This window comes from Spermophilus citellus, assembly GCF_964194105.1.
Source record: "Spermophilus citellus genome assembly, chromosome: 8".
Classification (NCBI taxonomy): Eukaryota; Metazoa; Chordata; class Mammalia; order Rodentia; family Sciuridae; genus Spermophilus; species Spermophilus citellus.
In genome coordinates this window covers 129,019,509-129,037,137 of record NC_138189.1, presented here as the reverse complement: position 1 = coordinate 129,037,137, position 17,629 = coordinate 129,019,509, and the positions used below count along the sequence as shown (strand labels likewise).

Here is a 17,629-nt window from a genome sequence, read left to right as displayed (position 1 = left end):
GGATAGAACCCAGTGTCTCACGTGTGTGAGGCAGGCGCTCTACCACTAAGCTACAGCCCCAGCCCAAAATTATATGAATTTAATTTAACAAGCACTATTGGAAAATAATATTAAAATAACCATTGAAAACAGTGCTCATTAAAAATAAGACTACCATCCTTCTGAATTCCTTACACTTTCCTGATGCATTGTTTCCCTTCATATTCACTCCATTGGAAGTTGACAACTTGTATAATTACAGACGTGCAGCTGGCCCTCTGTATCTGCAAGTCCCACACCTGCAGATTCAACCAACTGCAAATTAAAAATATTTGTGAGAAAAAAAAGTTGCATCTACTGAATACATACAGATTTTCCCATTGATTTTAATCCCTAAGCAATATGGTGTAATGATTTACACAGCATTTAAATTGCATTAGGTATTATAAGTAATCTAGAGATGATCTAAAGCATACAGGACTATAGGACTTGGTCATCTGCACATTTTGCTAGCTGCGGGATCCTGAAACTGATCCCCCAGGGATACCAGGGACAACTGTAGTTATTTTCCTTTGTAGGTTTTGTATTAAATACCTTTCAAACATCTTGTGGTCGTTATACTTGAGTCAAATAGCATCTTCCACTAAGTGGCCCTTCTCTCCCTACCTGTACCTGTCCGATCACACTCATTCTGCAGCCACATTCCTTTTATATAGGACTAAGAAGAGACTTCAAGGACAGTGTAATGGCTGTACTTAAGTTGGACTTAGGGACTTTCCCTATTGTTTAGGATGTTCTTTTTGCTTTTATGTTGTCAAATCAAAGAATTTTGTTTTGCTAAGTAGTACATAAACTTTGTATAAAATTTAAACAGTGAAAAGGTTACAGAGTGAAAAGTGAGCCTCTGTCCCCCTGATGTCCCCTGGCCACCTAGTGCCCCTGTGCTGAGGCAGCACCCTTAGCCTTGCTGTGTCTTCGTGGAGTCCACTCTGTGTTTATAAGCACATAGTTACAGTAAGACGCTGGCTTCTTCTTCTTTTGTTTTTAAAGAGAGAGAGAGAGAGAGAGAGAGAGAGAGAGAGAGAGAGAGAGAGAGAGAGAATTTTTTTATGTTTATTTTTTTTAGTTCTCGGCGGACACAACATCTTTGTTTGTATGTGGTGCTGAGGATCGAACCCGGGCTGCATGCATGCCAGGCGAGCGCGCTACTGCATGAGCCACATCTCCAGCCCCGACGCTGGCTTCTTATGTGAACAGTGGCTGTACTTTGTGTGCTGTTCCATGTGCCTCTTGGCCATCTTTCCATTAAGAACTGCCTCTTATTGGAATTGCCATAATTTATATAACCGTAAAACCATTGTTGATGAATATGTAGGAGCTTTGCAACTGTACTATTTAAACACTGCTTCCAAAGATAGCACGGAGTTAGGGAGCACCAGTGGTTTTCAGGATGTGCCTAGGGTCTGTCCTGATAGACTGTCAGACCCCCACATCCATATGACCCTGATTAAACATGTTCCTTTGGCTCTTTGTTATCATGAAAGTCACAAAATTCCACAACCATCTCTTCAGTAATATTTTAGGATCTGCACTGGCCATTAGCCTTTGTTTTGGACTCTTAATTTAAAAAAAAAATCTGTAATGCATCTTTGAGGTGGCTTTCAAAACTTTCTTGAAGGAGAGCAGTTGATATGCTTACTTTCTTAAGTAGCCTTAAAAATTAAGTCCCCCCAAAATTTCAGGAGTGAATCTGGATGCTCAGTTTGATTTTCCCTTCTCCATGTGTTCTGCTTATCATTCAGTTGCCTTGAGCATGGGTGTGGTCTGTTGGCCATCTGCTCTTGTGAAATGAAGGTGTAAACCTGGTGGGGTGCTTTCATGGCATTAACAGTGTTCTGCAGTCTTGTTCCTACTTTGAAGCATGCATTTGTCAAAGCTTAAAACCACTTGGAATGGGGGTAGTGAGAGGATTTTCTTTGTGCACACACTGTGTGTTAACCAGTGACTTACAAGTCAGTGGAACTGAAGGAGGTTCTGCTTCACTGGAACAATGAATGGACCAGAGTCCTAAGGTGGTGCCTTGAGAGAGGCCCAGGAGTCGGGGGTTGGTAGATGCTGGCTCCATTTGTCACACTGTCCAGCGTTGCCATGTGATGTTAAGGCAAGAGAGGGAAGGAAACTGGGCCAGGGGACTAGAGCACAGTGAGGATTTAGGTTTAATAAGATTCCGTTAGGCTCTAAGAAGAGGTTGTGTGAGGTAGTTTGACCCAAAATGAATCCCCTCCCAATTATTTATAATTGAAGGCACAAGGTTCACTTCTCTTCAGGTGTCCCAGTATTTGAAGAGTCTTCACCCTAGATGGCATTGCACATGGTAAGCACATTTACAGTAATAGGCTTTTCAGTCCTCAGTAGCACCAGCTCAGGGCATCCAGTGTGCATGGTAAAACAATGAGGTTTTCAACTGACAGGAGAGAAAAAGAAATGGGGTGTGTATGGGAAGCCACAACCATCACAGAATTCTGTTGTGGTAGTTGATTTCTGTGTTGTGGATTTCTTAAGGGAAGTGTAAAAAGAATACAGATATCTCTCATTTACAGTGGAAGATTTGTGGACAAAGGCTCTTATTCTTCTTGAATGTCTGTGTGATGACCCCTCCCCAACCGTGTAACAGCTTCAATGAAGTACATAAAATAACAGATTGAGCCATAAGAGACCCAAGAAATGGTGACTTAGTTCTAATTCCTTCTCCAAGTGCGTATTGCTCAAGACCTCACAACACCTTGGAACCACAGGTAGAACTGGATCCCTGGGGTGTCGTCAGCTCAGAGACCAGATTCCCAAGTTGGGACTTGCAGGCTTGGAGAACTGAGCTGCTCACTTAGCCCTTACCCTTTGTCCCCAGCTTCTAACTCTGCCTAAATTCTCTAGCCAGTTTTGTAAACCCACCCTGATAGTACTAGGCTTAGTCCTGTGAACCCAGCAGAGTTGAGTGCTGTAAACCCAGTACTTCCAGGAGGAACCAGGAGGGGGAGGTGGGGAGGGAGCCCGCCCTGCATCTGCATCAAGGCCCGGGTGTTCCTGCCCACTTGTAACACACCAGGAAAGGGCTCAGTCTGTGGTATGTGGTGGTCTGTGGTCTCTGGGACGCTCTTCCCTGTGTTCTCCACCTCACCTTCCTTCTTTTTGCTCCGTCAAGGTCCTTTTTCTTGTCTTCCAATTCTGTGTGTGTGTGTGTGTGTGTGTGTGTGTGTGTTGGTGTGCCTCTGTGTGTGTGTGTGAGTGTGTGTGTGTGTGTGTGTGTGTGTTGGTGTGCCTCTGTGTGTGTGTGTGTGTGTCGGTGCGCCCCCACCCCCCATAGGCCTGCAGGTGTGATGAGTTTACTCTGAACACAGAGTTCTCAGGACACCTTTTCCTTGCATCCTTCCCCCCCAGGGTGGCCATCCCATTTTCTTCCCTTAAGGTTTTTTCAAAAACAATTCATTATTAAAAGATATTATATTTAAATAGATGAAAGAATTGAAGGATCATGTGAGATTATGTATTACTGAATGCTAAAATGTTTATAATTTGAGCTTAGTCTGCTCGTGAGAGAGGGACATGTAAAGTAGTTATTGATAATTCAGGGAAAAATGTGATTTTGACACATTTATAGCTTTCCTAAATGTTATAGCTTTGCAGAGAGCCTGAAATTAGACTGGAATGAGGTGGAGAAATTTTTACATTGAAAAGAGGTGTGATTTAGTTGACCAGAATCTAAAATTTTAGAATTATATGGTACATTTTATAATTCTGTGATATAGAAGTCTGTGCTTATTCTTTTTTCATAGTCAAATAAAAGATATATATGCCCTTTTTTAAAAAGGGGCAAATAAAGATACATATCCTTCCATGTCAGTTATCCCTGTCTCCAACAATATCTAATAGAATTTTCTTTCTTTATTGATGGGAAGAAAGTATTTCTATATATAATATTAATGAGATATAAACATGGCCAGTCGGTAACGTCTTTGGAAATGATATAGACATTTCAGTCTTTGCAGTGTTGAATTTGTGTGGAAATAGCAGGCTGTTATACCTGTATTTTGTCTGGCCATTTTTCTCTGCCCTTCCTCTCCCAACCCAAAATCTGAGTAACCACACCACGAAGCCACATATGATCACTGTTGCAGACAGAGTCCTCTGGGTATTTTTTGGTGTTGGCCGTTTGAAGAAAGAAAAAGCCAAAACCCACTTCTTAAGGTCTGAACAGTCTGTAGAGCTGTCTCTCAGGCATGAAGTCTGAGTCGCTGGGCGAGTGTGTATTTAGGGGAGGAACAGGCTGGATGTGTGCCCCCAGTAGCAGGCATCGCTCTGAATATTCCTGGCTGCAGCCACTGGAGAGAGAAGGGGCCAAGAGGGAGAAGGTCTGAGAATGGCCACACCCGGGACTCTGGGGGTTGCCACCTCTTTTACCTGCTGTCAGCCTTTTGCTCAGGTCTGTGCTCCATACTTCACTTGGTTCTTTAGCTGTGATCTGAGAGCTTAATAAATACCTGGAATGGGTGCAAAAAGGACAGAAGTAAAGACTGATAAGATTGCAGACTATGCGTGGAAAGCCTTGGCGCTTGACAGGTGGCGTCGTCCTTCCTATCTCTTATGAATGTGGAGCTCCCTCTTTTAGTTCTCTGTTGCCCTGGGGCCTTGCCAGAGTTCCCGTGCTCTAAGGTGGGAATGAGAGAAGGAATGGAAACACCAACCTTTTGGTGCCAGGGTGTGTTCAGTAGTATTTCCACTGGTAGGATCTCTGGCACTGTTCTTTCTCACATTTAGCTTGACTTGCTTCATTCGTCCATTCTCTCCCAAGTCTTCTTTATGCTGTAGTTCTGTATTCATGGCACATTTGATTCTTCAGGTACAAGTCTCTGAAGTATGATTGGATAAGCATAAACCAAACAAGATGCCTTTTTGGTAGAAAATATGCTGATTCCAGGTGGTATACACTCATAACCTCTGCTGCTCGGGAGGCTGAGGTAGGAGGATTGATAATTCAAGGCCATCCTAGGCAATTTAGCAAGATCCTGTCTCAAAATAAAAAGGACTAGGGTTGTAGCTTAGTGGTAGAGTGCCACTGGGTTCATTCCCCAGGATTGCAAACAAACAAAAACTAAAAACATGTTTCTTAAGGGAACAGGGCTAGAGATTGTGTTATAGCCAGCACATAGAAGAATATAATTTCCAAGAAAGAGATTCCCCAGGACAGGGAATCCCGAAACTTAACATTCTTTTTTCATCAAAGCTCATGACATTGGCTGAGATATTCTTACATCCCTGAAAAGGTTCCAGGTAAATTCTCCTTGAGAACTAACTCAAAGGATCTTAGGAGGCATCTTTTTCTGTTTTTGATTTAGAAGCAATTGGTGTGATGCATGTTCCTCTCCTACCTTTGAAGACGAATCAGAATCCTGAAGCTGGAAAGCCTCTCAGGATGTCTTGTGCTTTTCAACCTCTGAGAAAAACTAAAACACTTTGATTTTCCTTATTATTATGGCGATGTTGTCGGAATAAAAGGCGTTGGCATTTTTGCAGAAACACAGTGTTTAGGACCACGAGGAAACTGATTCAGAGTCTTGTTTTATCTCTTACCATTTAAAACAGGGCTGTGGACTTAAATGCGTGCAAGGCTGGCCAGGTAACCTAAGTGAGGTTGGAGACTGGCAGCAGGATCATGGGGAGTGGTAGTGACTGAGGGGAAGGGAGAAGGTATAACCTGTGCATGGGGTCGGGGGCACTCCTGATTTGCAGAACACCACAGGAACCCAACAAAATATTCCTCTCAATGGCAAAAGGCATGGTTGGCAGTAAACAGTGTCTTATTGAGAACAACATGTTTGTATTATTAGGAATGCTAGCTGGGGGGATTTGCCAATTTTAATAATAAAATACATGAAAGCCATTTTCCTCAAGTGTGTGGTTTGCCTGGTCTCCAGCAGGCCCTCCTCTCTGTATACCTTAATCTTCTTCTGAAGCCAATATTTCTTTCCCCGGATATGTTAATTCTTGCAAGTTTCCTGTTCTTATGTCCTAAAAGTCTTTTTAAAGGTCCTTCAGTGTTCATTCCTCACTCCCAGAAGAATTTGTTCTGAATTTTCCAGTGTGGGATTCTATTCCCCGCAAAGAACCTAACCCCTGAGTCTAACCTTAGTCTTAGCCTCCGCCCGCTTTTTGCATTTTACTGTTAGAGGCGTGGCTGATCTTCTGGTAACACCCTTCATATTACTCAGTGGAAAATACCTTTTTTTCTCTTGTCTTTGGCATAAGTCTGCAAACTTAACTCTTATCATGCATTTATTTTCCAGTGCTCTGTAATTGCAATTACCTTTTTTTTCCCCCTGAACTCTTTTCAGTCTCTACAATAAAGGAAATAATATTCTGAACTCTACCTTGTCCTTTCCTGGGCTGATCAAGCTGGTGAGATAATACTCCTATGTTATTGCTTTTGTCGAAAAGCACCACACAGCTGGATCATATTCAGGGTACACGCTGACCTCAATATCTTCTCCCCCTCCTGCCCCTGTTGTAGTCAGGATTTCTTTGTGTTTTATCCACATAATTCATTCTTCATTTGTAAGTGCACTACCTTGTTCTCACAGCTAATAAGCACCAACATGTTTTTGATGGATCATTTCTATCTCTCATTTGCCAAGGTTACTTGGAATTCTGTTGTTTTTCAAATTAGAAACCTTCACTTAGTTTGGAGCCATAAAATTCGAATATTTTTAACTTCATTATGACAGGCATTGATTAAAAAAATATGTGGTCACGTTAGGCCTGGGAGTCTGGATGCTGCATTAAATCATTTATTTCTATCACTGTTAACTCATAGTTTGCCTTTTAATAGTGTTTGAGACTCCATAAACATTTCTATCATAATTTCTTGCTTGCTTATAGAAACTTGAGTTATTTAGAATAATAACTTGGGGTTTGTGGTTGGTTGTAGTAGAGAGAAGAAACCTCCAAATTGTTTAATTCATACGTATGGTTTATATGCCATCATTTAATATTTTGAGAAGCAAGGGGAAGGAAAATAGGAAAGTCCTGGGATTGAGTATAAATATATTTTATACATATTTTTCTGTGTTGGACTTTGAGGATGTCTATCCACTGGTCTTAAACATCATAGCATCCTAAATAGGTCAGCATAATGAGATGCACCTTTTGTTCTTGTCTTCACAGGTTTCAGAAGGTGACCATAAAAAAGTGAAGAAGTTACATTTCTAATATGACACTTGGAAGTTAGTGACTGCTTACCACATTTTCATGAAAATAAAATATGACTTAGAGGCTTCGAAGGCTTATGATGTCATCGGTTTCAACAGAAAGCAAACTCCAGCAGGCTGTGAGTCTGCAGGGAGTTGACCCGGAAACATGCATGATCGTATTTAAGAACCACTGGGCACAGGTATGGTATGAGCTGGACCTTCCCTTCTGGCCTCAGTGGCCCCAGAGCCACCATGACCCCAAAGCAGGGTTTCCTATGTCTGTGACAGATAACTGGGTTTCCAAAAGCAGAGGGAGGGAAACCTTTCAGATGGGAAGAAAAGGAACCTCTCATCTTGTTTACTTGGAACAGGTCTCTGTTAAAGACTCTGGTTTTTACAAAAGCATTTAAAGAACATGCACATTCCTTAGATGTTTTTTTGGAAAAACAGATGTTTCTTACAGTGACTTTTACATCACTTTGCAATATACTTGATCATAATAACTTCCCCTCCCTTTCCCACTTCCCTGCTGATTTCCATCCAGTCTTTAAACTCTGGTAATACTAAAGTATATTTTTCTTAAGAATTTACTGAGTACTTATATCATTTAATACTCACAAACCTCTAAGGTAGGTGGTATTAACTTCCTTGATTTACAGATGAGGGAATGGAAGATTACAGAGATTAAATAACATGTACAACTAGTGAGGTACCCAGGCAGCACCTGGACCTTTGTTCCTTGACTCCAGAGCCCATGGATGTGACCTCAGTGTTCTACCAGTTTCAGGCAATTTAAATTTCATGAACTTTTTAAAAAAAATTTAATATTTTTAGTTGTAGATGGACACAATACCTTTATTTATTTATTTTTATGTAGTGTTGAGGATCCAGTGCCTCACACATGCTAGGCAAATGCTCCACCTCTGAGCCATAACCTCAGCCCCAAATTCCATGTACTTTTAAGGAAGGGAGATGTCTTGAATATCTGTCTCCTTCATCCCAAAGTTGATTATAAAAAGTTTTTTCCCCCATGATTTATTTTTTCTTCTCTGACTTTTCCCTGATCTGCTAATGTGGTTAATAAAGGGTTGAATGTTGAGAAGATTTACCAGCCTGCTCCTTTCCTTAGGGAGTTCACAGGTAGTAAAATAAACAAAGTTGGCATTCTTTACTCCAAGTGTCTAGCATCACACTCCGCAGGTGAGCTGGTAAGTGGCTATTTATGTGACAGTTTTTTTTAATGACTATCCAGTTCCTTCCTGTGGCCAGAGGAAACAACACATGGTTAAGGCACTGAGCCTGTAAATCACAGCAATTATAGGGGACATGGTTTAGATCAAAAAGCAACAAAACCAATTCTGCTTCTGGATCGACACGCTGTGTAGCTCCTTCTGTTGTCCAATGTAATGCTGGCAAGGTTTTTTCTTTTTGTGTGTTTTCTGTTCTCTTTTCAAATCTGAGATTTTCATGGATTTGCTGTGGACATTGAGGATACATCTGCTTTAGTAAAGGGTGGAAGTAATTTAGGAGTTTTCCCAGATAATTAGAGTAATTACTTTTGGCTTTGCACCTTTTCTTTTCTTTTTTTTTTTTTTTTTTTGGTACCAGGGATTGAACTCGGGGGCACTCGACCACTGAGCAATCTCCAGTTCTGTTTTGTATTTTATTTAGAGACAGGGTCCCACTGAGGTTTTTAGGGCCTTGCTTTTGTTGAGGCTAGCTTTGAACTCTCAATCCTCTCGGCTCAGCCTCCTGAGCTGCTGGGATTGGCTTTGGGCTTTTTAAAGCCTTTTATAATGGTGGCTCCAAATTAGGGTCATGAGCCCGAGAAGGATCTGTGTGCCCAGTGGTCCACTGGATGTGGCTGGCAGTAGTGTTTTGGAAAGCCTGACTCCTCTCTTTACCTTTTAAGTTTCTCTATTATTTTGTGTTCATAAGGTACATGGTATTATCATGGATTAGTATGTGCATGTTTAAGTATTTAATTATTTATGCTCATTTTTAACTGTTAGGAACCTTCTTTAGCTTCAGTCGTTCATTTCATTTGGCTGACCACGTCTGTCATTCTAACACATCGTCTTTGCGCCGGGACCCCTTTGGTTAATTTGTATATATTGTTTTTGATCATAACCCTTCCTCCTGGGGTAACTGCGATGTGCTCTGCCCGGTGTTCTGTGTCACTCTTGAGGATGTGGTACGCTTTAGCTGTGTGGGGGTGGGTCACCTGCTGTCCGACTCCCTCCGGGGCAGACCTTCTCCAGGGCTGCTGGGTGCTGTCAGCCTGACCTACCTTAGTGGCGCACCAGTGCTGCTCTTGCGCATTGCTGAGAGGAGAAGTATTGGTCTCAGGCTCCTGTGATTCAGTTCCCCGTTCAGCAGGAAGGACTTCAGGGTTACCAGACATTCTGGGTTATTGAAATATAGTGCAGGCAGCTAGCCCTCCTTTTAGCACAGACGAGTATTGAGTTGAGGGTGAGAATTCTTTGTCAGAGGGAATGGAGTTCGGTCATTAAATATTTCCTTTGGTAATGTGGAGGCCAGTCGTATTGTTGGCTCTGCCATTTCTTGAACTTCGCCTGGGCCTTCCTTGCTTCCCTCTTCCTTCCATCCTTCCATCTTTCCATTCTTCTTTCTGTCCTTCCTTACCTCTCTCCCTCCTTCCTTCCCTTCCTCCCTCTTGAGGCTTAATTTTCCTATTCATTCTGGAACCTGTCCTCAGTCTGTTTACAGAAGGCCTTTGGGGCCTTTCTCTTACCCATTTGAAAACACCTGTTGGGAAATTCACTGGGCACCCAAGGGGTTGTTGTTCCTGAGAGGTTGATTTCACCCACACTTCAGGCGCCCTGTTGTGAGCATCCTCTTGGGACTGGAGAGTGCAGCACCTTGGCCTGTGCTTAAAGGATGTTTCAGCTGATCTGAATGGCAGCGCAAGGAACATAACAGCAAAGTGAATAATGATGATTATAGGAATTAAGGCATGAGAAGAGGCTATTATGGAAGGAAATGGCCTGAGAGAGAGAGGAAGTGACATTTTGGCAACTTGGCTGTGAAGAAGGTTTTGATGACAGAAAAAGAGAGCATTTTATAGAAGGATATTTGGAACACAGTTTTGGCTTTTTTGGATGATGAATAGAGGGTGGAGGAGGCAAAAATTCAGGGTAAAGCAGAGACGAGGGCTCACGTGTGTGGTTGGGAACAGGACCTTCAGTACAATGCTTTCACCACTTAGGAAAAGCAAAGGCAGTAAAACTGCAGTATCCCGTTTGTCTCTTTGTTCCCATCCTTCAGCACAGGTGCAACATACCTGACATGTATTTGGCGGGCTCTGTTCTACTGTGTATTAGTAGCTTTGGTTCCAGAACTTGAATTACAAAGCAAATGTGGATGGAGGAGGATATCCACGTGCCCACTCTCACCTTATGGTTTGTCAGGGACAGCTTGGTGTACAGCCAGCAGGGGTCCAGGGCAGTCTGTGATTCAGGGGCCCGCCAGAGGAGAGACTGTGAATGGCCAGTGGTGTGCTTGAGTTTCCAGACTGTCCCCTGGGCCCAGCGATCTGTTCATGCAACCCTACAGTGGTTCTAGAGGAGATATTTAGGAATAGGTGCATTCCTATAGTGATCCGTCTGGAATTAGGAAATGGCCCTGCCTGTGCTCCTCCCACCTTCTGAATGGCTATCTTGTACCTTAAGTTGCTAGAGTGATGAATCTAACACCACATCTGTCTGGGTTACCCCCTAGTGGGACCCTTCAGTGGATCCGACCACACACACACACACACACACACACACACACACACACACCAGGATAGCACGTGGGGTTCTTCAAGCGCTCCTATCCACCCTCACCCCTGGGCAAGTGTCCGTCATGCAGTTCATGTCTCTGTGCCTTAGGCATTTGCCCTTCTTTTTGTCTAGAACATTCCTTCCTCTGAATAAATACCTCTTCTTCTCTAGGATTCATCTGGGACAACATTTCTTCCAGGAAGCCTTCCCTGCTCTCTTTCCTGTTCCCACTCCGTGTTCCAACATCACACCCTGTTTTCTTTCACCGTTATGCCAACTCCCTTTTATTACAATTACATGTACAGTACCTTCTTGACTTTTTGCATGTGTTTCAAGATGAGAGACCATTTGTGGTTAATTTGTGTTCCCAGTGCCCAGAACAGAGCATGGGACATTGTAGATATTCAGTAAACTGCTGAAGAAAGGCAGGAAATATACAACTTTAGAAGGCTTTTGAATGTACACTAATTTTAAACATTGTATAATTTGTTTCTAGTAAGATATTTGGACTTGCATTGAGTGATCAGGAAGCTTGAGTTTGTTTTAGTTTTTATAATCATCTGCAAGAACAGTTTATAATCTAGTAGATTGTGACGTTTATCTCTTACCAAATGGAAGAAGGCAAAAGCGGAGAGAAGCATTGACCCACCAGGTAGCAGACTGTTCAGTTCAACTACCGTGTGAATTAACCCCCTATACTAGTTATTTTTCATGGCCTAGTTGTACTTTGTGACTTTGTGACTCCATGGACCTTGCTGTATTCATTGTCTGTTTCTTTCAAGCATTGGATACCAAATTGTGTGTCTCCTTAGAGCCAGGAGAGCAGAGGAGTGTAGGTTTAAAAAAGATCCATAAGAAATATGCATTTCTGCCTTTACTTTTAGTTGGTTCATATCTCAGAGCTTCATACCATCTTCAGCCTCCAAAAATAAACTGTTTTACCATTTTGTGTTTAGATAAGAAAATGACAGAGCTCAAATATAGTAATGGTAACAGTTGAGGAAGAGCTGGTGAAGAGGGTTAAAATTTTTCATCTTGGAAGGGATGGATGGGGATAGGAAGAAATGGACCCAACCAGATTTGTTAAGTTAGATTTCTTTCCACAGTAATGAAAAATAGATCATATATTTTAGGTGTAGTATCATTTTTTTTTGTGGGGGGTACCAGAGATTGAACTCAGGGTCACTTAATCACTGAGCCATATTTCCAGCCATTTAAAAAACTATTTTGTTTAGAGACAGGGTCTCACTGAGTTGCTTAGGGCCTCACTGAATTGCTGAGGCTGGCTTTGAACTTAAGATCCTCCTACTTCAGCCTCTTGAGCCTCTGGGATTACAGATGTGCATCCTATTATGCATAGTTTCTTGTGTAGAGCTCCAAGTAGCCAAGATCTATTAAAGAAATACAGAGCATCTATAGGTGCCTTCAACACATGCATTTGAATCTTGTTCACTTGCTCTGTCCTTTGATGTGTGTCCTTTGGTGCATGACGTGTTGTAGACTAAATGTCAGAGAAATTAAAGCCTTTGAGAGATGAGAAGTTGGGAAGTATTGAAGAGCTCTAGTTAATCTTCTGAACATCTTAGTAAGTTGATGTTTGTTAGCATTTTAAGAACTAAGGCCTCTCTTCCCAGTTTTACCAGTAGCCCCAAACTCAACAGTAGACAGTAGAAAATAAAGCAAAGGAAACCTGTGCTTCTCAAGACAGGGCTGAGGTGTGAGCTTGTCCTTCCACCTGACCTGGAGTGGAGGAGCTGTTGGAGCCCTGCTGTGTGCTCTTTGCAGAGTCTGATTTTTGCTGTGGTTGAAATTATCATTTTCTGGTCTATCATTACTTAGACTCTTTCTCTTAAGTCCTTTCTGTAATTCCTCCCTATCCTGTTCCTATCTCAGGTTTAGACAGGTCCCTGGGACTCAGGCCTAGAGCTGCCACTGTGCACATAATACAAGAAGTGACTTGGTGAAGGCCTCTACCCCTGTGGCGATAGGTATGCAAGGGAAAGACTGAGCTACTAAGTAATGAGCAAAAACTGGATGGAAACTAATTTTGTTAGTTATTTGGTATTAAGTGGATTTTGGCGTATGATGGCTAAATCCTGCGTTTCTTCTGTGTGATGGAAAGTGTTGCCTGGTAACTTGTTTTTTTCCACACTCCCACTTTAAATTAGCATTCCAAAGAGTTTGGAAGTATGACTTTCTTGAAATAACCAAGCTCTAACTAAAGTAGCAAAAACAATCACCTGTTGATATAGGCATGTATCTAAGACGCAGTGTAATATTAAGCTGGAATCGACTTAGAAATACTTGTGTTTACCATGAGGGAAAATTATTTGTTAGCTTGAGGTGTGATTATGTGATTAATGTAGATCTTCCATTCTGAAAGCATTTAAATTGCCTGTTTAGAGTTTGTAACTGTTTACAATTCAGGCCCACTCTGGATTTTTCCATTTAATATTTTCAGACTGTGGTTGACCACAGGCAGCAGAAATTGTGGAAAGCAAAACATGATGAGGGCGTACTGAGCATCGGAGAAATTAAACAAATGAAGCGACAGGGCCCAGGATTTAAAATCTTCCCAATTCCAGTGCATGTGCTTTAAACTGAAAGGTGTCAGGTAAAACTGATGTAAGTCAGAGCCCTTGCAAGAGGCCTTGTTTTCTTGTTTGGGCACAACAGCCACAGCTTCCTCCTTCGCACAGACTTCTGATCTCTCAAAGTGGGAAGCAGGGGCAGAAGGAGAAGTAACTAGACGTCTTTGTGTGAACCAAATTGGAGGAAAATACCTGTTATATCATTAAAGTCTTTGGTTTTGTTTTTATATATGTCTGAATAAAAATGCTGAAGTAAAAGAATTAGGCCCACTGTCACCAACTAATGGGACCATCATTAGGGACAAGAGTAGGAACATCTGATGTTTCTCATTTAAAAAAAAAAAAAGATGCTATTTGTTAATTTTATTTAGCCCCAACAGTCCTCATATGTGTAGGTAAATAACTTTGAAATTGGGTTAAATTTGGCTATTTTTATCTGATTGATAATTTGAATACCATGTTCATACTGCTGATTTTTTTTTTTAATGGTTGACATTTTATTTCCTGGACAGTGATATATGGGTTAAAACGCAAACACAAGAAATGTTAGATTAGATTGGACCCATGGTTTACACAATCCAGTGTTCTGCATTAGGCAGTGGTCCTCGGTCAAGGAAGGTACAACACTGTTGATTTTTGTTTTCTTTCTTTTTTTTTTAAAAAAAATTATTTTTAAATTTTTTATTTAAAATTTTTTTTTAAAATTTTTTAGTTGGACACAGTATCTTTATTTATTTATTTATTTTTATGTGGTGCTGAGGATTGAACCCAGGGCCTCGTACGTGCTAGGTGAGTGCTCTGCCACTGAGCCACAAACCCATCCCCCGATTTTTGTTTTCTTTTTAGACTTGCGATAATTTACATGTGGATCTAAATGTGATCCAGGCTCACAATTCTCTCTCTCTCTCTCTCTCTCTCTCTCTCTCTCTCTCTCTCTCACACACACACACACATGCCTATATATTTTAAAAAGTTTTCAAATCAACAAATGCCTGGTTATGATCAGCAAAACATTTACATTATAATTTCTGATCTCTGCTGATTTACTTTAGTAGTGAGCATGGGTTTAGTTAGGTGTAGATCAGTCTACTAAAAGTTTTTTCAGCCTAAGGAAGTAACTTCTTTTGCAGAGGGGCTATTTGCAAAGCACAGTCTTGCTTGCTTTCACTTTCTCACCTACTGTGATGCCTTTGGCCTCATTAGTAGTGCTTCCCCCTGAACCCACATTATCCCCGAGATTGATAGTGAGGGGCTGAGTCAGAGCTAGGGGTGGGCAATCTGAGGCCAGGTTGAGAGTCTGAAGTAGCTGGCCAGGCACTGGAAGGCACTGTGAGCCACTGGAATTGTGGCATCCATTGACCTGGAAGGTCAGAGTTGCTAAGTGGGTGGAACTGTGCAGCAAGTAGAAATCAGGGAGGCCAGAGTGTTGGAGTTGATGTGAGAAGAGGGCACCCAAAGGAAAGGTCAGGGAAGTCCAGGTCACATCAGCAGTCAGTCTCCAGAAACTGAAAGAACCGTGACACCATTTGGGCAGCAGAGGTGGGACCTTGGGGTGAAGGTTCTTGGCATCTCAGTGTGGCTCAGCCCAGAAGCTGCTTAGGCACCCCTGCCCTGCCCGAACCACTCCCAGGGTGTGTGGAAAGCAGGTTATGGGTGTGTCTGCCTGGCAGACGGCAGGAGGAAGCCTGGGAGGGACCTGCCGCCTGAGCATGGAGGTTAAGGGTATGTGGCAAAGCAGGCCTGATCAGCACTTGCTGGGTGTTCAGCCCAAGATGCAAAGGGCCTTGGTTGCAACACAGCCCTCTTCTCCGCCATAACCCCAGGCGAGGGCTGGGAGTGAGGAAAGGGGTTTTAAGCTGCCTGCTTCACTGCAGGAGATCAACAAGCCTTCTACCTGGGTGGGTGATTGTGACTCCATTCTCAAGCTTCCCTGCCCATTAACCCAGGGGCAGAATAGAGGAGATGCCAAGAGAAAGTTAATATGCTTCTGCTCAACAATCAGCACTCTATAAAAATCCCAGTTCTCTTTATAAGAGTCCTCCTGGGAGGACTGGGGATGTGGCTCAGGGTGGAGCACTTGCCTACCATGAGTGAGGCCTGAGTTCAGTCCCTAGCACTGCGGGGGAAGGAAGAGTTTGCAAAGGAATACATTGGAATAAATATTATAAGTGAAGGTTAATTCATGAAAAAAATGTGATTTATGGTCCTTTAAATAAGGAATTTTGCTTTGTATTACCCACAAAGGAGACACATGATAAATATCAGATGTACAAATATATGCAGATTTATGAATGTATATTGCTTAGGAGATGTCCAGTAATCATTTCAAACTTAATGTTTTCGTCCTTTTTAAAGATATTAGTATAAATTGCTTTGTCTACTTTATTTTTAATTTATATTATGGAATTAGAGCAACTTATAGGAAAGAACTAATTAACCTTAAAATATCACTTATATCTCTTCAGATCAATTCTAATTATACATTTGTCAATATATTTGCTTTTTAACTTAAATTATTTCATGTATAGAGGTACATGTAATGATATGTAACAATAGTTGTATTATATGGTGATATAACCTTTTGATTATAATTCTCTTATTCTTGACCATTTGGGTCAATAATATTTTATTTTTTATTATTGGAAAATACTATTGATATTAAAATTTTTTAATAAATTACTTTTGGATTGTTTCCTTGGGACATTTTTCCCGAAGTCAGATTTGCAAGTCAGAGGGCAAAAACAATTTCATAACTTCTGTTACATATTACCAGATTGTTTTCCAGAAAGGCTGAGGTAATTCGCCATGCTATTATCAATGTGTAAGGCACAATTCCAGTTTTAGACATCTTGGGCAGTCTCAGCACCCCTGAGAAGTATAATTACATTTCTAACTGTGGTGACTGAGCTGTAAAGATAGCTCTCATGAGTAAACTCAATATGTGGACTTTGAAATTATGGAACTGATAAAGCATGTAGCTAATCTATTCTATAATGTGGAACCTCAAAGGGAGGAACTTTTGGGGCTGGAGAGCGTGAGGTGTTGAAGTGGAGGCCCCTTGGGACTAGTGCGGTACTGTGATTCTACTCTGTGGATGTTGTCAAGGCTCAGAGCCAAAGGGAAAGGGGGAGACCCAGGTCCGGGGGACCTGCTGCCAGTGAGGTCTTTGGGCTGGTGAGGAATTTGGAGGACTTGGTGGAGGCAGTAGGCTTGGGGCACACTCTGGAGGCAGGACTGTGACAAAGCAGCGGATAACCAATGTCTGCCCCATGGCTGCACTGTGGCCACCCGTCACTGGGCCACACATCTCCTGTGTAGCTGCTCACCGAAGGCCTTTCTCATTAAAAATATCAACTCAAGGGTATTGGGGTGACTTTTTCCTTTATGACAAAGCACTATCAATTTTATAATGGAAGTTGATAGAAATTATAGATTCTGTGGAAATCCACTCATTTCTATCAGGATGTGCTTGCCTGGTCCACAAAGATCCCTTTCCCCTGCTTCTGACAGGGAGAAACTTAGACCTTTCCCTGAGAAGTACATTTGCCTCATTGCTTATGCATGCTGACAGAGCGCTGTGTATTTTCCAGCTTCCCCAGTGACTTGCAAAAATTCTATAACCTAAATGCAGAATATGTAACAGCACATTGTAGAACAGGGCCAAGAAGGTACTGCAGAGATGCATATTGCATGCAACTCAGAAAGGCAAAAAGGAGCAAAAATAAAGTCTTTGCTAAGATGTTTGGTTGTTTAAAAATGTGTGTCTATACCCCCCCCCCAGTACTGGGGTAGAATCCAGGGCCTTCCATGTGCTAGACAAGCAGTACTCTACCATTGAGCCACGTCCTTAGCCCATGCATATGCACTTTAAGGGAGTAAATTATATGGGATTACTGTAGACATCCAAAGTCATGAAGTTAAATGGAAATTGTGGTATAAAATTTTTCAGATTTCTAAGTCTCAAAGTAGGAGTATCAATGGGTAGAGAAAGGTAGGTAGGAAGCATTCGAATGCCTGCAGGGGTGAGGGAGAG

General features: G+C 41.9%; 1 protein-coding gene across 2 annotated transcripts in view; it reads left to right on the top strand.

Annotated features, from left to right (window-relative positions):
* The window catches only part of FHIP1A (FHF complex subunit HOOK interacting protein 1A), a 230,493-nt gene that overhangs the window by 129,846 nt on the left and 83,018 nt on the right, over window positions 1-17,629 (top strand). For both annotated transcript variants that reach the window (XM_081304753.1, XM_081304754.1), the window contains exon 3: window positions 7,195-7,420. In XM_081304753.1, coding sequence (XP_081160879.1) covers window positions 7,316-7,420 — 105 coding nt within the window. In that variant the 5' untranslated portion in view covers window positions 7,195-7,315. The remainder of the gene's footprint in view (window positions 1-7,194; window positions 7,421-17,629) is intronic.